At 46.3% G+C, this 24,186-nt stretch overlaps 1 protein-coding gene across 7 annotated transcripts in view; it reads right to left on the bottom strand.

Moving 5' to 3' along the window:
- The window catches only part of LOC141052858 (nucleoside hydrolase-like), a 74,312-nt gene that overhangs the window by 16,384 nt on the left and 33,742 nt on the right, over positions 1-24,186 (bottom strand). For all 7 annotated transcript variants that reach the window (XM_073550167.1, XM_073550169.1, XM_073550171.1 and 4 more), the window contains one exon: positions 10,888-11,067. In XM_073550167.1, coding sequence (XP_073406268.1) covers positions 10,888-11,067 — 180 coding nt within the window. The remainder of the gene's footprint in view (positions 1-10,887; positions 11,068-24,186) is intronic.

The raw sequence follows: 24,186 nt of genomic DNA on the forward strand, positions 1-24,186 counted from the left end.
TAGCGGTCATGCTGCTGGGTTGTTGCCCTCCTATGGCACCCTCCACGTCTCATGGTGTACTGGCCTGTCTCCTGGTAGTGCCTCTGCCTCTGCTCACTACGCTGACAGACACAGTAAACCTTCTTGCCACAGCTCGCATTGATGTGCCATCCTGGATGAGCTGCACTACCTGAGCCACTTGTGTGGGTTGTAGAGTCCGTCTCATGCTGCCAGGAGTGTGAAAGCACAACCAACATTCAAAAGTGACCAAAACATCAGCTGGAAAACCTTGGTACTGAGATGTGGTCTGTGGTCCCCACCTGCAGAACCACTCCTTTATTGAGGGTGTCTTGATAATTGCCAATAATTTCCATCTGTTGTCTATTCCATTTGCACAACAGCATGTGAAATTGATTGTCAATCAGTGTTGCTTCCTAAGTGGACAGTTTGATTTCACAGAAGTTTGATTTACTTGGAATTATATTCTGCTGTTTAAGTGTTCCCTTTATTTTTTTGAGTAGTGTATTTAGTGCGACCAGTTTTTCTCCAGTCAATTTCCCTAGAGTAGAAATAGCATAATGGGGCTCTGACACCCCTTCCACTACAGGCAACCCACCAGATTGAGACCCAACATTTTATAAAATTGAAACATCAGCAGCAGTAGCTACAGCAAGCACAGAAGTCACAACAAAGCTGTCACTGACTGCAATAATGTGAGATCAATGCAGCACAATAAAAGCAACACCATCACCTAGTCTACCCAGTCTGCAACTAGAGTGCAAAAGTCATTGGAGGTCCATGATTCGTTCATCTTGATGAAAGTAAGACGGTCTACACTATCACGGGACAGGCAGATTCTCTTATCTGTCAGGACACCACCAGCAGCGATGAATACATGGTCTAAAGCTGGTTTCACACTTGCATTGAGCATAGCTGCGGACTTCCTCTGTTAAGCCCCGCCCACTGCCACACCTCTTCCATTCATCTCCACCTACATTGGCATGCATCCTGTGTACCTATCTAACATTGGGTACGCAGGCCATGCGAATGTGTGTGGATGCCTGCGCATGGGTCGTTTTGACACTGCGCCGAACTGCGTCAAACACAACATGTTGCATTTTGTTGCACGCTTGACTGTGTGACTGTGTTCTCCAAGGCATATGAATTTAAATACTGAATTATTGCGGTTGTCCATAATGAAGGGTCTCTCTGGCAGTTAATCACAGCATACAACACAGCTCCCACTCCAGGCCAGCAGAGGGAGCTCTGAACCCAAAACTGGGGGAAGAGCTGCTCTCTGGGGGCCGGGAAGGGGAAATTAGTCAGTTAGTGTGAGGAGGGCAATGTGTGTAGACGTGGAGAGAGAAGCTGGAGGTTGAGCGGAGAATAGAGAGCTCACTCCAAGTGATAGCGCATGATCTGGAGCCTGGTCTCCAAGGTTGTATGGATACTGACGTTCCTGCAACAGAAACCAGAGGAATAGGAAGCTGTAAATGCTCTATTCCCACATAAGACTCGGAGGCACAACAGCGACGGGTGAGCCAAAAGAAGAGATAGAAGGCTACAGCTGTCTGCCATACGAGGTAGATCTAAAAGGAAACAAGGAGGAACTTCAGTGTAACACAGTACTGCATGTCCCTCAAGTAAGCGCTAGGAAGGAGACTACATAATCCATCTGCACAGAGAGATTCCTGAGTTGCTTTAAGGCTAACCAGCTCCTGTACCATCTAATCTTGACCCTGGACTGCATTTACCAAGCAAAGTAAAGGTAAAGAAACTGCACCCTGTTGTGTCTTTGCCTCCTTCCTGCAACATCTTCAGCACTGCTACAGCTCTGTGCCAGACACGGCACCCTCTTCCTAAACACCTATCCTCACTGTCCTGGGACTACATCCCTGCCTGTGGAGGGCTACAACATCATTGCTGCACCACACCATCTATCCCAGAGGATCTGTTTGCAGCGTCGCCTTAACACCTTCCTTGCCGAACACCACAGGTGGCATCACGAATCATCCACTCACAAACTTTACTCCCATCTCTCAACCCCCTTTTACATGGGCGCCCAGGGCCATGGACCGGGTCACCGCTGCTGTGACACCTCCCTCTGAGAGACCGGCCCAGTACAGTACCCCACAGCCCTGGTAGGGTGACCCATTTTGGCGTCACGAACAGGATCTACGGAGCCTGGTGTCCCCAGGTCCTGTGTGCCAGAGACTGTGTTGTGTGCTATAGACTGTTTGTGAAAGTACCACCATTACACTGCTGCTTGGCGCGCGGGAAACCAAAGAGGCGGGCCATCGTGGGTGGAGCCAGCTGAAGAGCGCCAACAAGTGAAGTCCCGCGCGGGAAGTGACAGCGTGCGAGAAGTGGGAAGCGGAGGCCTGCAGCCCCGATCATCCAGCCTGCAAAGCTGCCGCCGGGACCTGGCTAACGTTAACTAGGAGGGGAAGAGAATGTCGGAGGCATGCGCCGATGCAGCGGCGGACGCCCCCACCAACCCCTCAGCGCCGCAAGATGCAGGGCCCAACGCGGCTGCGGCTCCAATAGCACCCACCGCAGCGGTCCCCATAATGCCGCTGTCTATGCCTTACATACCGGGAGCAGCATGGCTACCGCAGTATTCAGGGGAGTCACCTAGCCTGAGTGACTTCAAAGAGAGACTGTGCAGTTTGTTTGAAGTGTATCCTCTGTCTGAAAGCCAGAAGGTGAACATCCTTATTGGGCAGCTAACAGGTGCAGCACAGAGAGAAGAAGTAAAAGCCTGGCAGGACCCTGATAAGGAGACTGTTAAAAAGAGCCTGGCTAAGCTAAGAAGCACCTTTGATACCCGCACTGCCGCTGAAATCAAGATGAGAATCTTTGGGTGTAAGCAGAAAGCGCAGGACAGTATACGGGACTATGCTCTTAACATGCAAGAGGCGCTGTGAGCCGTCAAGCAGATTGACCCAGACAGTGTGAAAGATGGAGACGGACTGTTAAAGGAACAATTCATTGAGGGACTCCTATCAAGTACCCACAGAGCACAGCTGCGCATCATAGCCCTACAAAACCCTGACCCAGACTTTGCTGATTTCAAAGACAGGGCTATCCGGGTGCTGCATGAACCAAATATCAGCCGTCCAGCGCCCCCTAGGCGCCCAGCGATTACATACCACCAGGAAGCAACATCTCACCCTTCCATCCCTGTGGAGGCTGATGCAGACTCTGGACAAAGATCCATCTGCAGAACTGCGTCTTCAGGTCCAGGAGTTGACCAAGGGTATGGCTGCACTTGCTAAAACCGTGCAGTCCCTGCAGGTATCCTCCAAGGAGAAGATCCAGCTCGCCTCGTCCAGAGGATGTCCCGTGGCTAAAGAAGAAGAGGATCCCGCCACTCCAAGGGAGAACCAACGATCGCTATGACCACGACGGACGTCCCATCTGTCGTCACTGCCACAAGGCAGGCCACATCGCAAGATTCTGTTATTTAAACGAGCAACCCCTGGGGCAGAGGGCCAACCACCAGGAGTAGGACCACAAGGCCCAAAGAACTGGCGAGCCAAGTATGTTGGAGGGAGACCAGTCCTCCCAGTGGTGATTGACGGTATCCCCATGAACGCTTTGCTGGACACTGGCTCCCAGGTGACAACTATGCCCTATATCCTTTACAAGCGGTATTGGGCTGATTCTGAACTTACTCGCGGCCCAAGTGAAGAACTTACAGGAGTTGCCAGCAATGGTCAGTCTTTACCGCAAGTAGGATGTAAAGAAATTACTGTTAATGTGGGGAGAGTAGAGTTAAAATCTCAAGGTCTGATAGTTGTGGATATTGATCGACGAGAATGTAACCCAATGATGACTCTTGGTACCAATGTGATTGAAAACTGTCTTTCCGAGGTTATTGTCTTGTTGCAGCAGGTGGCTGAGACTGCTGGTTCCAGTGAACAACGAGTCCCGCAGAAGGAGATCAGGGCCCTGATAAAAAGACAGCAGGTAGAACTCTCTGGCGAAGAAATTGGCAGCGTCAGAGTGAGTGATTCTTTCCCAACTGCAATACCCCCCAGATGTGAAATGTTGATTTGGTGTCGGGCAGCCATAGGCCTCAGAGGAAAAGATTGCCAGGCAATGGTAGAGCAAGTGTACTCTGATAGCCGGCCCACTGTCCTGACAGCCAGAGGGGTAGTTGATGTCCACAAAGGGAGAGTACCTGTACGCCTCTTGAATTGTGGGGAGGAGGAGGCCACAATACCTCGGTATGCCACAGTTGCTAAGCTGCTTACTGTCAGTAACAATGCAATGCAGGCAGAAGAGCCCTTGGTCTCATCCGACCAGGTGGAGGACAATGGCTCTGTAAAGCAGCTGGAGGAATGGTGCCAGCAACTGCAGGTGGGGACTGACTCCACTCCTTCATACCAAAAGAATGGGGTTTACCGAGTGACTCAGTAGTATGAGCGGGTATTCAGTAAACACCCTATAGATTTTGGGAAGGCAAAAGGGGTTCAATACCATATCCCCACTGGAGATCATCCACCCATAAAAGAAAAGGTACCGGCCTATACCCCCAACACAATACCAGTGTGCCAAAGGTATGTTGCGGGAAATGAAGGAGACTGGGGTGATCAGAGACAGTTGTAGCCCGTGGGCAGCCCCAATAGTCTTTGTGAAAAAGAAGGATGGTACCATGAGAATGTGTGTTGATTACAGAAAAATTAACAGCATTACACATAAAGATGCCTACCCATTACCCAGAATTGAGGAGTCATTAGCTGCACTTAAAACTGCTAACTATTTTTCCACCTTAGATCTCACTAGAGGGTATTGGCAGGTTCCCATGGCAGAGGCAGGCAAGGAGAAAACAGCGTTTACCACCCCAATGGGTCTCTGTGAGTTCAACTACATGCCATTCGGGCTCTGCACCACTCCAGGGACATTGCAACGGCTAATGGAATGCTGTCTTGGGCACAAGAACTTCGAGACACTCCTGTTGTATCTTGATGATGTCATTGTTTTCTCCAGGACTTATGAAGACCATCTGAAGCACCTGGCTGAGGTGTTTGAAGCCTTGTCCAACTTTGGCCTGAAGGTGAAGCCTGCCAAATGCCACCTCCTGAAGCCCAAGGTTCAGTACCTCGGTCATGTAGTGAGTGCAGAAGGTGTGGCACCGGATCCTGACAAAGTCACAGTCATCCAGGACTGGCAGAAGCCCAGCAACCTCCATGAAGTACGTCAATTCTTCGGGCTGGTAGTCTACTACCGAAGGTTCATCAAAGGCTTCACTGAGATAGCCACTCCTATGCAAAATCTTCTGGTGGGTCAGCCCAAGAAGGCCAGAAAGCAGAGTCCTACATTCGAATGGAATGAGGAGCTGGAGAGGTCCTTCACTCGACTGAAGATGGCTCTCACAGGAGATGAAGTTCTGGCTTACCCAGATTATGACCAACCATTTGTGTTGTATACTGATGCCAGCAACGTGGGACTTGGAGCAGTACTGTCACAGGTACAGAATGGCAAAGAAAGGGTGATCTCCTACGCCAGCAGGAAGCTTCGTCCCACTGAAAGGAACCCTGACAACTACAGTTCCTTCAAGCTGGAGTTCCTCGCCATAGTCTGGGCTGTGACTGAATGATTCAAGCATTACCTAGCTTCAGCCAAGTTTACCATCTTCATGGACAACAACCCGTTGACTCACTTGGAAACTGCCAAGCTAGGTGCACTGGAGCAGCGATGGATGGCTCGGCTGTCTAACTATGAATTCACCATCAAGTACAGAGCAGGGCAAAAGATTGCCAATGCTGATGCACTGTCCAGAATGCCTAATCTGCCAGATGCAGGAGAAGACCCTGAGGCACTTGAAGAAATCGAGTTACCTGCCTTCCACCGGCCAATTGCGGCCCATCGTGCCCAAGGAGTGAGAAACAGACAGTCTGACTTGAAAGAGGCCACCCTAAATCCATTGCCTCATCATGACTGGGCAGAAACACAGGATAGCGACCCCGCAGTCCGCCTGGTGAAGGAGCTACTGTCACAAGCTGACTCACGCCCAGAGTCGGATGCTCCTGAAGAAACCCAGCAGTTGTGGAAGGAAAGAGGCCGGCTGTTCATCTATGAAGGAAAGCTGTGTCGGAGGAGTATCAATGCCCGCACTCATGAGTTGGTTTGGCAAGTGGTAGTCCCAAAGAGGGAAGCATCAATGGTCTTGGAAGCATACCACAATGGAGCTGGACACTTCGGATGGAAGAAGTTGGAGGCCTTGCTCCGAGAGAGATTCTACTGGGCTGGTATGAGGAAAGCCATTGAAAATTGGTGCTGGGAGTGTGGACAATGTAACCTGTGCAGAAAGGACCGTAACAGCCAGCGAGCTCCTTTGCAGCCAATAGTAACCCATCAGCCACTCGAGTTGGTCGCCCTGGACCATGTGAAGCTGGTCCCAAGCCATTCAGGCTACATTTATGCTCTTACCATCGTTGACCACTACTCGAGATTCCTGGTAGTCGTGCCTGTCAAGGATCAAACAGCGAGGACAGCAGCCAGAGCATTCCAACAGCACTTTTGTCGACCACACGGATATCCCGAGTGAGTGCTTACAGATCAAGGTCCAGCTTTTGAGGCAGAAGTGTTCCAGGAATTCTGTAACTTGTACAGTTGCAAGAAGATCAGGACAACACCGTACCATCCACAGACCAATGGCATGTGTGAAAAGATGAACCAGGTGGTGATCGATCTACTGAAGCCCTTGCCTTTGGAAGAGAGGAATCTGTGGCCAGAAAAGTTGCCAGATCTGGTAGACATCTACAACCACATTCATGTGAATTCCACTAACTGCACTCCAGCCTACCTAATGAGAGCGAGGCCTGGTAAGCTGTCTATTGATTTGGATATGGGAGTCCTTACAACTGAGGTGACATCACCAGATGCTGACTGGGACACAGAGGCAGCAAGAGTATCGAAGAGTACAAGAGTGTGTAGAAAAGAGTCTAGCTCAGGCAAGACAAAAACAAGAAAGGCACTACAATCACCATTCACCTGCAGTTCCCTTGTCACCAGGAGAACAAGTCCTAAAAAGGAAGAGGAGGATGCATAAATTGGATGGCCAATGGGAAGCTGAACCCTACACCATCTTACCATCAAACTTCGATAACACCAAGGTGTGCCTTATCAGTAAGGATGGGGGAGAAACCTCAGCAGCAGTATCAAGGGATCATTTGAAATTGTGCCCTGACCAGTTAAAAAAAGAATGGAAGAGCAAAGCAACATCCAACCCATAGAGGAAGAAGAAAAGGTCAGCACTGTACTTGGAGAATTCCCTGCAAATAGGACTCGAGCAAATAATGCCATAGTGGTGCCAGTTTTGACCTTTCCCCAACTGGTAGTGCAAGAAGAAGTGACTCGAGAACTCTGAAAATCAGGAAGCTCAGGTAGCAGATGCCACACCAGCAGTGGAGCCAGAGAATCCTCGCGTTGCCAGTGGTGAATCTGTCATGCCCATGGTGAGTCTAAGAGTTTGCAGACTGCTACTACCCAGTTTACCCACAGTGAGTAGAAGTGGTCCTAGGAAATCTAGTATCCCTGTGCTACGCAGAACCACCAGTATTGTAGCCAGTACAGTACACACTACCCCAATGGTTAGCACCAGACAACCAGTGAGATCCCCAACAACACCAGTGCTACGTAGGTCTGTCCGTAGTACCCAAGGTATTCCACCCCTCAGATATCGTGTATAAATTAGTTCATGTAAATGTTAAATTGTATGTATATATGTAACGTTTAAGTTTTGTGCCTACAGAGACTCTGTAAGAACCCTCTTTTTGAATATTCTAGTTTGTTTTGATGGACATTTTGGCCACAGGACTATGTGTGGTCAAAACTACCTTTGTACATAGTTTACCATTTGCTCAGGAAGTGGACCATGGACATTGACGCATGGACTAATCGTCACAGGACTATTTTTGGAGCTTTGGTTTTGGTAATTTTTCATTTTTCTTAAATCTTGTACATTTATAATTGTTTGTTAATTTGTTCACATGTCTTCCTTCAGTCTGGGAGTACTGAATTGCGCTAGGGGGAATGTGGCGCCCCCAGGAGTATAGTCGCCACAGTGGCATTGCCTTCCTCCTAGGGAGGGTGATGTCAGGCTTGAAAGCAATGAAGGGTCTCTCTGGCAGTTAATCACAGCATACAACACAGCTCCCACTCCAGGCCAGCAGAGGGAGCTCTGAACCCAAAACTGGGGGAAGAGCTGCTCTCTGGGGGCCGGGAAGGGGAAATTAGTCAGTTAGTGTGAGGAGGGCAATGTGTGTAGACGTGGAGAGAGAAGCTGGAGGTTGAGCGGAGAATAGAGAGCTCACTCCAAGTGATAGCGCATGATCTGGAGCCTGGTCTCCAAGGTTGTATGGATACTGACGTTCCTGCAACAGAAACCAGAGGAATAGGAAGCTGTAAATGCTCTATTCCCACATAAGACTCGGAGGCACAACAGCGACGGGTGAGCCAAAAGAAGAGATAGAAGGCTACAGCTGTCTGCCATACGAGGTAGATCTAAAAGGAAACAAGGAGGAACTTCAGTGTAACACAGTACTGCATGTCCCTCAAGTAAGCGCTAGGAAGGAGACTACATAACCCATCTGCACAGAGAGATTCCTGAGTTGCTTCCAGGCTAGCCAGCTCCTGTACCATCTGTAATCTTGACCCTGGACTGCATTTACCAAGCAAAGTAAAGGTAAAGAAACTGCACCCTGTTGTGTCCTTGCTTCCTTCCTACAACATCTCCAGCACTGCTACAGCTCTGTGCCAGACACTGCACCCTCTTCCTAAACACCTATCCTCACTGCCCTGGGACTACAGCCCTGCCTGTGGAGGGCTACAACATCATTGCTGCACCACACCATCTGTCCCAGAGGATCTGTTTGCAGCATTGACTTAACACCTTCCTTGCCAAACACCACAGGTGGCGTCACGAATCATCCACTCACAAACTTTATTCCCATCTCTCAACCCCCTTTTACATGGGCGCCCAGGGCCACAGACCGGGTCACCGCTGCGGTGACACCTCCCTCTGAGAGACCGGCCCGGTACCGAGTACCCCACAGCCCTGGGAGGGCGACCCACTAACAGCTCTGAAGACTTGCCCATCTGTGGTTCCTCACAGTCAGTTCGGTTGTTGGAGAGTTGTGACACACGGCTAAACAAGGATAATTGGGGTGGCACTTTTGAGAACTGTACTGTGTGTAATGTTAAGGTGGAGGAAGAGGAGGAGAGGTCACTTGATGCTGAGCTTGCCATCCACTGGAGCACATTCTGGCCCTCATCTACAAGTCATACCCACGTGCAGCTGCCAAAGAAAGGGAGTCAAGTAATCCGTTCAATTACAGAAATGGTCAAAATGCTGCACAATTTGTCACTGCAGTAAAACAAATCTACTTCTCATCTCTCATATCATCCCTGTCTCACAACACTGAATAGCTATTCAGTACTTTCAATTCTCTCCTCCGTCCACCAGCTCCCCCTCCCTATCCACACATCTCAGCTGAAAATTTTGCCTCATTCTTTAAGCAGAAGATTGACAACATAAGGCAGAGCTTTTACCTAAAGTCCCCACAGCCCCTCCTCATAACTACTCAACTCTCCTCCTCCAAAACCAATTTCACTATTACGGAAGATCAACTTTCCTCTTTACTCTCCAAATCATTTCTCATCATCTGCACCATCTGTGAACTTGACCCATCCCATCCCACCTCATTCCAAACCTTATAACAGTCTTCATCCCAAGACTAACCCACAACTTCAACCTGTCACTAACAACTATTGTCTTCCCCTCATGCTTCAAACATACCTCGATCACACCCATCCTCAAAAAGTCCTCCCTTGACTCATCCTTTTTGTATAGCTATTGCCACATATCACTTCTACCCTATGCTGCAAAACTAATGGAACACCACGTCTATTTTGAACTGTCCTCAAATCTATCCTCTTGCTCCCCCTTTGATCACTTACAATCTGGCTTCCGACCACACCATTTCACTGAAACTGCCCTGACTAAAGTCAACAACGACTTACTAATCGCCAAATCCAAGCGACACTACTTTGTCCTCCTCATCCTGGACATGTCATCTGCTTTCGACACAGTGGTCTATTCCCAATTACAACTCTCATCTCTTGGCATCACAGACTTGACCTTTTCTTGGATCTCCTCATACCTAACAGACAGGACATTAAGTGTCTCCCCCTCGCACACCACCTGCTCATCTCACCCCCTATCTGTCTGTGCCCCCCCAGGTTCAGTTTTAGGACCCCTGCTCTACTTCATCTACACCTTGATCCTGGGACAGCTCATAGAGTTTCACGGCTTTCAGTATCACCTCTATGCTGATGACACAGACCTACCTCTCTGGACCTCATATCACCTCCTTACAATGTTATTTTCTGGTTATTATTTTTAGATTGTCTCTCTCAGTTGAAATGTACCTACGATAAAAATTACTGACCTCTCCATTCTTTGTAGGTGGGAAAACTTGCAAAATCGGCAGTGTATCAAATACTTATTTTCTCCAGTGTATTAGATGGAGCACCAATGAGCCACTGTGCCTGGGCTGTATTTAGACAAAGGGTGAAAACTGCACATGAGGCTTTTTGCCCAAGGTAAAGGAAAGTCTAATCCACAGCATTGTATTATGTTCATTCCCATTTGGCATAAAAATAATTTGAAACCTAATGTTTTATAAGGAGCCTAGTACAATTTTTTTCACTGGTCATTACTGATGGTGCCCATATATAGTATGGCTTCCAGCGGTACACGAATACTCTGCTATCTGATTCTCAGGAGCGCATACACTGAAATCTCCACCTCTGCACTTAAGGCGAACTAGGGGCCAGTCATACACAGTATAGGATATCAGGGCTTTTTACAATTAATTGTATTTCCATTGATGGTACCTTGCCGGGATTCTCAGATGCAAGTCGTATCATAGCATCAACAGCATGTTCCTTCTCAATAAATTCCAAACCAGGAGCACTGGCATCAGGTACATCTCCTAGACCATCTATACCATGAAAATAAGAAGCATTGATATTTTGTCCTAGGATAGCTGTCTCTGATCCTCTGAAGACAGGAATCTGTTAAAATAAGGAAAAAAATAAAATTAATATGTCAAACACATAAAATGTACTGTTATTATGATGTGTTGCTGCTTTCTTAAAAAAAATATTTGTAAAATCAAATCATGGATGTGTAATATCTTTTCAGCTGAAACCAACATTCGCATGTTTGTTTATTAAATAATGTGTAACTGCGTATCAAAAATATATTACCTGCATAACTATTGTTAATGTAAAATGGACACCCTATTGCCATACTTTGCTTTTCAGCAATACCATTTTATACAGGAAGTGAAATAATATTAAAGCATTGGCTCCACCTGCTGACCAAGACTGAATACTACAGCTCCATAACTTTCTCCCAATATCTGCCATTCGGGAGAGTGTGGACCCTACCATACACATTAAAGGGAACTTGTCATTTGATTCTTGCTAACTAAAAGATGGGCAGCATTAATTAGAGCCTGGCTGAATAATGGAGCCAGGTATATTTTTCTCTGAAACATATACTCTAATATGTTTAGAGTATAAGGCCATGCAATATGGGAATAGACTAGACAAGTCCAGGGCTGCTCGTGGTTTTGTTTTCCTAACTCTAGGTAATTGAAAGGTATCTCCCATAGCACAGAGGTGCGTTTATGAAGGGGGTGAGCAGGGCTTTCGCCCCAGGTGTAGCCAGTAGTGGGGCGCTGTTGAGCCACCTAAAGTGGCAGGCCAGTATGTCTCCCAGGCTGCGGCTTATTGCCACCCCTTAAGCTGTTAATGAAACTGGCAGTCATCTCAGACAGCAAGTAAAATGCAAGTATAATTGACATGAACTAACATCTTTCAGACATGATTTCAATGGAAGCTGTGACTGCCAGAAGTTCCATGTCAGGACCACATCAGCAACATGATCAGATCAGCTGATTATACTGTACACGTAACTCTTGCGCCATCGAGGAGCCGTAATGTAAACCATACAATGTAGCAGAAGAAATAGGAATTTTATTCATGAGGGTACTCTTGTGAGGTGGACATACAGTGGGGAAAAAAAAAATATTTATTTAGTCAGCCACCAATTGTGCAAGTTCTCCCACTTAAAAAGATGAAAGAGGCCTGTAATTGACATCATAGGTAGACCCCAACTATGAGAGTCATAATGAGAGAACAAATCCAGAAAATCACCTTGTCTGATTTGGCAAGATTTGTTTGGAGAACTCGCACAATTGGTGGCCGACTAAATATTTCTTGTCCCCACTGTATGTGTGAGAGGACAATATGGGGGAAAGTGTGAGGGTTCTGTACAGTATAGGGGAATAAGTGTGAGAAGATGTAAGGGAGGGACAGGACTGTAGTCGTGACCCGAATAACTGCTATATCCATGTCTAATCCTTCCCCTACAGAAAAATTTACTCTTCTCTTCTGCATAAATACTCAAGAAAAAAGGAACAGGCCATACAAGGGGATCACCAAAGACATGGATTATAGCAAACAGATATAAAGTTTATTGGACACAGATGAACATACAAAAAACATTTAAAAACATTAAAATCGGTAACACAATTATCACTAGGCTCATAATAGAACCAACCCCCTAAACCTGACTCCACAATAAATGGAAATTTAAGTAACGACCTAATGGTCATATAAACAGCATACCATCTGAAGTAAACCTGTGCACAACATTTACACACATATACATCATGTTGTTAAAATAAGAACAACTTAGATAGTAGTAAAGATGTGCCTTTTTGGCCAACCTGCTGGAAGCCGCCTGTGACTGCACTACACAAGATTACACACAGGGAAAAATACATGCAAGTGCGTCCACACAAAATAACCTGAGCAGCTTACCTATAGCTGATATTTTGAAAAGATAAAATGCATGAGAGCCAATGTGGCCAGGCACCAAATAGTGCAGTGACTGAGTGCACAGAGATTCTTGGTATAAGCTGAGAGGAACCACCCGTATATAATGAAACAGAATGGTATTCATCTAATAAAAAGACCCATGTGGAGTGAGCAAAGGGGGAGCAGAGACGCGACGCGTGTCGCCACCCTCCGTGGCTTCATCAGGGTCTTCTTTTTTAATAAACTTGCAAATATTTCTACATTTCTGTGTTTTTCAGCCAAGATGGGGTACATTAATGAGAAAAAAATGAACTTTTTTTGAATGTACCAAATGGCTGCAATGAAACAAAGAGTGACAAATTTAAAGGGGTCTGAATACTTTCCGTACCCACTGTATTTTATTGGACACCTTTTTAGAACACAAAGTCACATGATCTTTTAAAATTCCTGTTAGGCAGCATGCACATATATAGGGCCGCCATCAGGGCATTACTGCCCTGACTGCTGTATGGAGCCAAGTGAGCAGTACAGGGGAACCCGCATGTCCGGGGCCCCACTCTTGAGCTTCTGCTCACCTGGCCCCATCGTGCACTAAAGTGCTGTGCGCTGCGGCGCATGCGTCGGCACTGGGGCCCGGGAGCTTTTTCAGAGCTGTGCACGGCCGTCTAATATTGATGGCTGTGCAACTCCCGCTCCTTGTCTTCTCTGTATGTCTGGTCAGGTGACGGTTTGTGCGCGATGACGTCATCATGTATGCACCAACATGTGCCGGACTCAAGAAGCAGAGATGCGCCTGCTGGGAATCGTCAGGACGGTAAGTATAAAAAATGTTTTTGTTTTTTTTACAAAATGAATTAAATGGGTGAGAGGAGAGGGGGCTGCACATGATGAAGGTGTGTCTGGGAAGGGACTGCACATGATGAAGGGGGGACTGCACATGATGAAGTGGGGGAGGGGGATTGCACATGATGAAGTGTGGAGAGGGGGACTGCACATGATGAAGTGGGGTGTGATGGGAACTGCAAATGATGAAGTGGTGGAGGGGGATTGCACATGATGAAGTGTGGAGAGTGGGACTGCACATGATGAAGTGGGGTGTGATGGGAACTGCAAATGATGAAGTGGGGGAGGGGGATTGCACATGATGAAGTGTGGAGAGGGGGACTGCACATGATGAAGTGGGGTGTGATGGGAACTGCAAATGATGAAGTGTGTCTGGGGAGGGACTGTACATGATGAATTGGGAGACTGCACATGATGAAGTGGGGAGACTGCAAATGATGAAGTGTGTCTGGGGAGGGACTGCACATGATGCATTTGGGGACTGCACATGATGAAGTGGGGGGACTGCACATGATCAATTGAGTGTGAGGTATAGGGGACAATTGAATTGAAGGTGGGCAGTGAGGAGAGCAAATGACGACCTGGGGTAGAGCAAATAATGATGAATTTTGAGGGTGGGGAGTAAATGATGTATTGAATGTGTGGGTGAGAGCTGATAATAGTGTGTAGGAGAGAAATACATGACATTGAATTGGGGCGGAAGTAGCATGTAAATATACTGAATCAGGGTTAGGGCTAAAGTGGGAGGTGCATAGTGGGGGGCACTGAGGATGCAGTGATCAGTAATGAATTGGGGGAAAGAGTACAGATGGTAATTTATATTATATATTAGGTGGGGAAAGTGGCTATGTATAGTTAGTGGGGGCACATATGTGAATTGAGATTTATATTTGGAATGATGGATTAACATGATAACTAATTATATATTAATGGTGGGTGTATGTCTGTATTTAGATGTGTAGTGTAGAAGAAAAGGGAAAAAGTGTGAAATGTGCTCTGGAAGCCGTGCTCTAGGTAGCCATGTGTTATATTATGCAGAGACGAGTCCTTGCTGGAAGAAGTAATGGCAGTCTGCGCTGCATGAAAAAGAGAAGCAAAGATGAAGGACTTCAGCTAGAGATGTCACTGGTGAGTGTGTTACCTGTACACTGACACTATACACTGTATACTATATACGGAGGTCCTATGTATAATGTCACTGGTGATCCATGTATTACCTGTACACTGACACTGTATACTATGAACAGAGCTCTTGTGTATAATATCACTGTTTATAAGGTTACTGGTGATCCCTGTATTTCCTGTATAATGGCACTATATACAGAGATCTTGAGTATAATGTCACTGGTAATCACTGTTTTACCTGTACACTAACACTATATACAGAGCTCCTGTGTATAACGTCACTGGTGATCACCATTTTACCTGTACACTGATACTATATACAGAGCTGCTGTGTATAATGTCATCGGTGATCACTGTATTACCTGTACCCTGAGAGTAAATACAGAGCTCCTGTGTATAAAGTGTTATGCATGAGTCACCGAAGGAGGAAAAAACAAAAATACAAGCTAAGTCCAGAAAACCAGAGAGGTTGGTAGCTATCGGATTGCAGACCCCTGATCCTATTCACACAACTAACAGTAGCCGTGGGGGGTTCCTACGGTGCCCTAGACCCCTCGTTAACAGCCGGAGAACTAAATAAGCCTAAAGAAAGAAAGGGGAAATCTAAACTGCCCCAGAGCAGACCCCAAAGCAATAGACAGCCCCCAACATGTATTGTCAGTGAAAAGCAGATGAAAACACAAACACAGACAAAGACAGGTTGAGCAAACGATGGGGCCCAACTAACTAAATAGGAAAGGACAGAAAAGATGCTGGCTGCAATCCGCAAAAATTCTGCCAAAATAATGTCCAACACGTCTGATAGAAAAAAGGCCCTGAATTCACTAGACTTCAAAAACACTATCAGCACTCAGGTATATTCTGAAGACTGAGCAAAAGATCAACTTGACCAGAGACAAAAATGGAGCTCAGCCTGTACCAACAAGGGCAGGCAGAACACAAACACTAAGTAAACAGACAATATCTCATGGAAAAATAAGAGAGCAAATACTTAGCTTTCAGCAGACAGGTACTGAACTGGTTTGCAAGAGCTCAGAGCAGAAAGGATCACCAGCACCCCTGTTGGGCGTCGGCTGCCTTATACCCACTCAGTGATTCCGGGTGTCCAATCAGGCTCCACCTGTTCAGATGACAGGTCCTTCCCAACCCAATCAATTTCACTACCTCTCTTCACCAGCAGAGGGAGTTCATCAGACATCAACGGTGAAGGGGAAAATGAACTCACAACAATAAAGACACTTAGTATTGTGTTTTTTTATTAATGATCAGTATTGTTGTATTCAATCACTATCTGGTGGTAATATGTGATCTGGTCATGTTGTGATGGTATTTGTTCCTTGTATGTGGTATTATTTGGTCACTATGTGATGATAATATGTGAACTGGTCATGGTGTGGCTGTATTTCTCCCTTGTATGTGGCAGTATTCAATCACTATGTATTGGTAATATGTGATCTGATCACAGTGTGATGCTATTTGTTCCTTGTACGTGGTATTATTCGGTCACTATGTGGTGGTATCATGTGGTCAAGTCACGGTGATATTCAGTAACTATGTGGTGGTAATATATGGTCTGGTCATGGTGTGATGGTATTTGTCCATTGCATGTGGTTTTAATGGTCATTTATAAAAAGTATGACTCATTCTCTTAAAGAAAAATGCACTGCTCAAAAAAAGGGAAACACTCAAATAACATATCCTAGATCTGAATGAATGAAGTATTCTCATTGTAGATGAGATCTCCTCCCAGACCTGGACTAAAGCATCCGCCAACTCCTGGACAGTCTGTGGTGGAACTTGACATTGGTGGATGGAGCTAGACATAATGTCCCAGATGTGTTCAATCGGATTCAGGTCTGGAGAATGGGCGGGCCAGTCCATAGCTTCAATGCCTTCATCTTGCAACAACTGCTGACACACTCCAGCCACATGAGGTCTGGCATTGTCCTGCATTAGGAGGAACCCACTGCCAATTGCACCAGCATATGGTCTCACAAGGGGTTTGAAGATCTCATCTCGGTACCTAATGGCAGTCAGGCTACCTCTGGCGAGCACATGGAGGGCTGTGCGGCCCTCCAAAGAGATGCCACCCCACACCATTACTGACCCACTGCCAAACCGGTCATGCTGAAGGATGTTGCAGGCAGCAGATCACTCTCCACGGTGTCTCCAGACTCTCACGTCTGTCACATATGCTCAGTGTGAACCTGCTTTCATCTGTGTTGAGCACAGGGTGCCAGTGGCGAATTTGCCAATCCTGGTGTTCTGTGGAAAATGCCAAGAGTCCTGCATGGTGTTGGGCTGTGAGCACAACCCCCATCTGTGGACGTCGGGCACTCAGACCATCCTCATGGAGTTGGTTTCTAACCGTTTATGCAGACACTTGCACATTTGTGGCCTGCTGGATGTCATTTTGCAGGGCTCTGGCAGTGCTCCTCCTGTTCCTCCTTGCACAAAGGCTGAGGTAGCGGTCCTGCTGCTGGGTTGTTGCCCTCCTATGGCCCACTCCACTTCTCCTGGTGTACTGACCTGACTCCTGGTAGCAACTCCAGCCTCTGGACACTACGCTGACAGACACAGCAAACCTTCTTGATACAGCTCGCATTGCTGTGCCATCCTGGATGAGCTGCACTACCTGAGCCACTTGTGTGGGTTGTAGAGTCTGTCTCATGCTACCACAAGTGTGAAAGCACAACCAACATTCAAAAGTGACCAAAACATCAGCCAGAAAGCATTGGTACTGAGATGTGGTCTGTGGTCCCCACCTCCTTTATTGAGTGCGTCTTGATAATTTCCAGTATTGTCTATTCCATTTGCGCAACAGCATGTGAAATTGATTGTCAATCAGTGTTGCTTCCTAAGTGGACAGTTTGATTCACAGAAGTTTGATTTACTTGGAATTATATTCTGTTTAAGTGTTCCCTTTATTTTGTTGAGCAGTGTATATAAAAATATACCTAAAAAGAGTATTGGATATATTAGATTATATTTAATAGGTTAGAGTAGAGTAGGGCCAGGCTAAAAGAGTCTACCTTGTCATGGTGGCAGCCAGAAAAGGCTGCTTTATGTTACTATTTTGCCTTGTGGTGCACGTGTTTCTATTATACTTTTCCTCTGACTGTTCCACATCTGATTTTGGCTTACAATTACAATTGTTGTAAAATACTGATTGTGTGAATGTGGCCATATAATATATGTATACATACTGTATACTGGTCACTCATTACATATAAAACAAGTGAAAAAAATTTTTATGCAAATCTTCACAGCTTTGCACTGGCTGATCCTGGAAAAGGTTATCAGTGTACTGCAGAACACAGGGTCTGTGCACCTGCTTCTCCATAGCTGTAAAGTACCCCCCTTTGGCCTGCCTCAGTATAGCACCATTCACTTAAGGCCCCTTTCACGCGTCCGTTTTTAATGTCTATATGCGGTCCGTTTTTTTAAGGGCCACAAATATGGACACATGCACACCTATTTTATTCAAGGTTTGTGCTCACATGTCAGGTTATTCACACTGATCATATGTCCGTGAGAAATACCTGCAGACATGTCAGCTTTTTTATCAGCAGCATGGACAAAATGCATGTCGAACATGTGCACACTGGTGACACACGTATTACAATTTGTTTATGATTTTAGTTTTTTTTGTTTTTTGCTTTTTTTTTTTTTTTTTTTTTTTTTTTTACAGGGGACATAGGCTTTAATGGATTGGGTGTAAAGGAGAATATAACTGTTTTTTATTTTTAAATAAATGAGTAAAACAGGGTGTTTCATTTTATTTCAAATAAAGGACTTTATTCTTGCTGTTTGTTTATTTAATACTCACTATGGGGTTAGTAATGGGGGCGTTTTATAGATGCCACAAAGCTGACATCAACTCCGACCCTTTTAACCCACTTTCCGCTGCCACAGGGCAAGTGGGACGAGCAAGGCTAAGCGCTAGATTTGGTGCATCTTAGAAATGCGCCATTTCTGGGGTGACTAAGGACTCATGTTGGTAGCCTGGAAGGCGTGGCAATATCTCTGGCCCTTTCCCAGGCTATTAATATCAACTTACAGCTGTTAATTTTTTGCTCATTTGAATTTATAGGGGGACATTGTCATTTTTTTTCTGAGGTCCCCCCGTAAATTCACCAGGAAATGCCACGCAAACAGCTGTGAACTGTTATTAATAGCCTTGGAACCTTTTGAGATATTGCCCCTTTTCCCAGATTATTAACACGAGACTTCAGCCGTGGGCTTTCCTTGTGCTGGTTATGAAAATTACGCGGGAGCCCACACAATTTTTTTTTTTTTATTCAATTTTTTATTTTACACAGGAGGGACACAGCTACTCCTGAATACTGCTTCCATCATTGTCACCTGATTGCGCTGATCTCAGGGAGACCAAAAGATAATGATGAGAGCTGCCTTCAGCAGCCGGCACCAGGAATCAGCGTGAACTGGTGCCGGTAAGTATATCACACGGACACACAAACTGCATAAAGATGCTACACGGATATAAACACAGACAGCAAACGGACACGCGGTTGTCAAACACGTACATACGAATGACTCATGGACACAGACCAAGGATCTCATCAGTACTGTTTTTTCCTGTCCAGGAATAACCTGGATGTGATGTGTGATGGAGGTCTTAAGCAGACTGCATTGCTGGTCAAAGCTAGAAGGATCCTTCTCAACACAAAGCAATCAGCCCCTGCCAGCTTCCCTTCTGCTTATAACAGTATCAGCTCTATCATCTCTATGGAACAGACAGAGATAGTGAAGCTGATGCTGATATTAGGAGAGGAATGTGCAGGGGGAGATCGCAATGTGTCAGTGTGTGGGAATGAGGGCCCCCGGAGAGTGTCCGGGCCAGAACCAAGGGGACCGCCATCTAGGTTCCAAAGGCTGGTTTCACATTTGCGTTAAAACAACGCTGCGCCCTGCGTCGTTAAGCCCCGCCCCGAGCCGGCTCCCTGCCCGCCCCATCCGGGATCACCGCCTACTTTCGCATTTGCACGCATGCGATCGGCGCACCCTATCTTTAGCATAGGGTGCGCCGATCATGCGCTGCCAGTGTGAAAGTAGCGTGCTGCGCACTTTTGACGGTGCGCCGTGCGCGCCGAAATGCAGCATGTTGCATTTCGGCGCGCACGGCGCACCGTCAAAAGTGCGCAGCACGCTACTTTCACACTGGCAGCGCATGATCGGCGCACCCTATGCTAAAGATAGGGTGCGCCGATCGCATGTGTGCAAATGCGAAAGTAGGCGGTGATCCCGGATGGGGTGGGCAGGGAGCCGGCTCGGGGCGGGGCTTAACGGCGCAGGTCGCAGCGTTGTTTTAACGCAAATGTGAAACCAGCCTAAGGGAACTGTACCTGGGGGGCGGAGGAGGAAGGTGGACGGCTGAGAGTGACAGAAGAGCAGGGGGAGGGGCGAGTATAAAAAGGGGCAGGGAACACGCAGGGGAGTCTGTCAGCAGAACGGCAGAGACGGAGCAGGAGACTGTGGGAGTGTCAGAGAGCCGGAGCCACAAGCAGTGACCAGAGAGGAGGCCAGCGGCAGAGGGGAGACTTACAGTGGCCTTCTGGTAGGAGGTACCGAGCTTACCGACAGGAGACTGCCGCTTCGCTCCAGTCCGGAGTCGCGGCCTGCCCACTGTCGCCCGCGGCCGTTGCCGCTATACTCCAGCCCGTTGCGACCTGTCCGTTGCTACTGCCTCCCCACTCCAGCCTGCGGTTGCGGCCTGCCCGCTGCCACCCGCAGACGTTGCCGCTCCACTCCAGTCCGTGGCTGCGGCCTGTCCATTACCGCCCGCAGCTGTCATCACCCCGCTGCAGTCGGCAGTTGGGGCCTGCTCCTCGCTAACAGAGAAACCCTCTGCCCAGCCCCAGGCCGTGCACGTGGCCTCCCAACCGCCACTCCATGTAACTGCGACTCACCTCTGCTCGGGGGCTGGGGTCTCCCTTAACCCACTAACCGGCGGAACCCCACTGCCTTCACAGGGGGTTGCCTCAAAGGACTCGCCCAGGGCCTGTTGTGCCCCCACCCCTCCTGGGCGTCGGCGCGCCCAAAGACTATGCCAGATACTCAGCAGCTGGGCCCAGCGGCTGCGACACCGAAGCAACATCATCCGAGATGTTGAGGGACGTCAGGACGGATAAGTGACACTATAGAAACTAAGGACCTGTAGTAGGCCATACCGCGGCCCTACAGTAACCGGCCTTTGCCGGGGTAGTCGTGTTCTCCTTAATAGTGTTTGTTTGTGCCGAGTCCCTGCGAGGACAATTGCTGTTACTTTGTTTTGGTTGCTTACGATAGCCCTAGCGGCTTTCATTTATAAAAGTTACGATCCAAAGCACAAATCAGTCTCGCGTCTCGTCACTGCATCCTGCGTACCTGTTATTACCACAAGTGTAGGAGTGTATAGAATCAGCAGCTTCTACTTTATGGACGAGGTGAGCAGTGAGAATCAGCAGCGATGGACAATGATGAAAACTGTCAGCTGAATCAGCTGTGCACAGTTCACAGCCTGAAGGCAGAATGCCAAGATCTGTTCTCTGAGCCATGGAGAGTATTGATTTAAAATATTTTTCAGTTACAGGAGTTACCAGTCCTGCAGTAACTCATGTTTCTATGACGCTATACATCATGGGCAAGTGGCGTCAGAGCAGTGGATGTTGGGAAATTATGTATAGACAGCTTGTGCCATGAAAAGCTATTCTCATGGAAAAGCTTTACTTTTTTAATGACATATTTCAGAAAACTTTTTTTTGCATGTGTCATAAAAGTAAATGATGATAATTTTAGTGATAGGTTCTCTTTAAGCTGTTTTTGGAAGGGGGCACCAAACTTATTCTTTTGTTCCCTATATGAAAAGGCTGAATTCTCCTCTACACAGAGCAAGAATTGTCGCTGGTAAAATCCCACTAGGGGTGGAGTCTCTGGCTACAGACTAGGTCTATGGTTGAATCCTCTAATTATATATTCTCTGAAACCCCAGAGCGCTTCAGACAAAAACTATACCAGACTGCAATTGTGCAGTCAGGCTCTTATTCATGCTGCATGTGGTTTGGGCAGCAAGAATCAGCTGACAGGTACACTTTAAATGGTAGTTTGGTCCTAGCAGGAGCTGCCAACATATTCTTAAAGGAGTTGCCAAGACATTTATAATGAAGGCCTCCATCAATATCTAATTCATTGTGGTGCGACACTTGGAACCCGCTGGTCAGCTGTTTTTTGTGTGCTGGCGGCGGCCAGATGTGCTTAGTTGCAGAGCAGAACTACACAGGCCCCATCAAATGTATAGTGGTCATGTCCAGTTACCGCACATCAACACCCTATTCAAATCAGTACAGTCAAAGGAGCTGTTCTGTGCACCTATGCAACTGAGCACATCCAGCTGGCGGAGGTGACACTGAGAACAATAGATGGGAGTGTTTGGTGTCACACTCCCACCAATCAGATATTGAAGATTTATCCTAACGATGGGCCATCAATATAAAAGACAGCACCTTCAGTTATATACTACTAAACAAATGGACTAAAAGAGATTTTTCACTATTATGATCCTGATCACCTAACCTTTATATAGGTTGCAAATATCATATTGATGGGTGACTGACATCCAGGACCCCACTGATTGGCTGTTCTAAGTTGTGGCAGCAGCTGTATATAAACAGTTGTGGAGCTACACAGCAAAGCTCCGTCACACTGTAGTGGCCGCTGCTGTGTTCTGGAGATCAGCTCCACATTCAGTTGAATAGAAGCCAATCTTTAGTACTCGCTACCGGACCTTCGAACAACTGATCAGTGGGGGTACCAGGTGTCAGACCCTAAGGATTGGTCATGAATATTATAATAATGAAACCCTATTTTAAACACTTCTAGCTAGTAAAATGTATGGTCATATTCAAGGCCAGCATCAAATATGTATAAAAAGGTATTTACAAGACAGTTTGTACCCTATAGGAGTTAGAATTCTAATTGAACCCAGATGCAAATTAATTCCTCAAGAGAATCTTTGAAAACCAATGAATATTTGAAGTATAAAGAGTTAAGAATACAAAGGCCTTCTCATACATTCTTCTTAAATCCCTCCTACCATCTCTTCTTCTTTTGTTTGTATCTCCCTTGCACATCATATATTTTTATCTAAATGTTTAATCATGGGGTTAAAAAATGCATAGGGAAGTCTCAAAGAAACACATTCATGCAGTTTGTAAACTTAAAATACAAAGTGAAGGTTTGTATTTTTTTTTCTATTTCTACTTGCACATACTAAACTGTAGCAAGCTATTCTGTAAGTTTCAGAGGAAAAATACTTGGCCTGAATTTTAATTCTGGGGGAGTAAAAGTTCACAAAAACTGGCAGGAGTACAGAAAAGTCTTTGCTGGTTGAAGCAGCTACGTTGCATTACCATAGTGTCTGCCTTACATATTTTCCAACTCTGAACAAACGTAATTACAATAAAAATTTGGATGGCCACCCTTGGCCCCAGTCATTGGCAACCTGTAGTTCTTCAAAAAATATAAACAGCACAGCCCTCTAGAAAAGATCATGCATACGATTCCTTATGACTGGTTAACAACCATTTTCAGATCCCTTCCAGGCCTCTTTTTAGAAAACATGCCAAAGATAATATAGATCAAGATCACATGCAGTGACAGCATTTCTCAGTTCTACAATGCGTTTCGGTCTTCTATCTTACAACACAGACCAACTCCCTGGTAAGTCAGTTAGAACTGGCAGCAACCCTCACCTTGTTCTTCATGCCACCAGCTGTGCTCGCCTACTTCTTTATCTTAAACTGTGATGACAACTAAATATCAGTACAATGTATTACCAGACATAAAATAAATGAAAATAAACTAGGGTGCATGATGTTCTTTACTTGTTTTTCACATCTCGAGAAAGATGCTCCTGTACAGACCAAAGCTTTGCAGGAGCCGGATCATGAGGCATATTACTATGCTACACTAATCAACGAAGTGGGATGCATATCAGCATACACTGTGCACCTGTGAAGCGTGGAATGCAATAAACAGCTATGGGACCATTTAAGTGCATACAAAGAAAAAGATACAAAACATTTTTGTATCCCCGGTCATAGCATCATGGACATTAAACTACTTGTTTTAAAAGATACATCTTTGTACCCGGTTAGCCAGTAGATAGAAACATATTTAGAATTGAGAGTCCTCAGTGATAAATATGTGATTCTTCAAATATTGTATCAATCTTTGCCTGATGGAGACCTGACTAGTCTCGAAAGCTTGCAAAGTGTTACCATCTTTTCAGTTAGCCATTAAAAGGTATCAACCACTGAGGACTCTCAATTCTAAATA

This window comes from Dendrobates tinctorius, unplaced genomic scaffold (assembly GCF_039654945.1).
Source record: "Dendrobates tinctorius isolate UK_male_01 unplaced genomic scaffold, ASM3965494v1 ptg000163l, whole genome shotgun sequence".
Classification (NCBI taxonomy): Eukaryota; Metazoa; Chordata; class Amphibia; order Anura; family Dendrobatidae; genus Dendrobates; species Dendrobates tinctorius.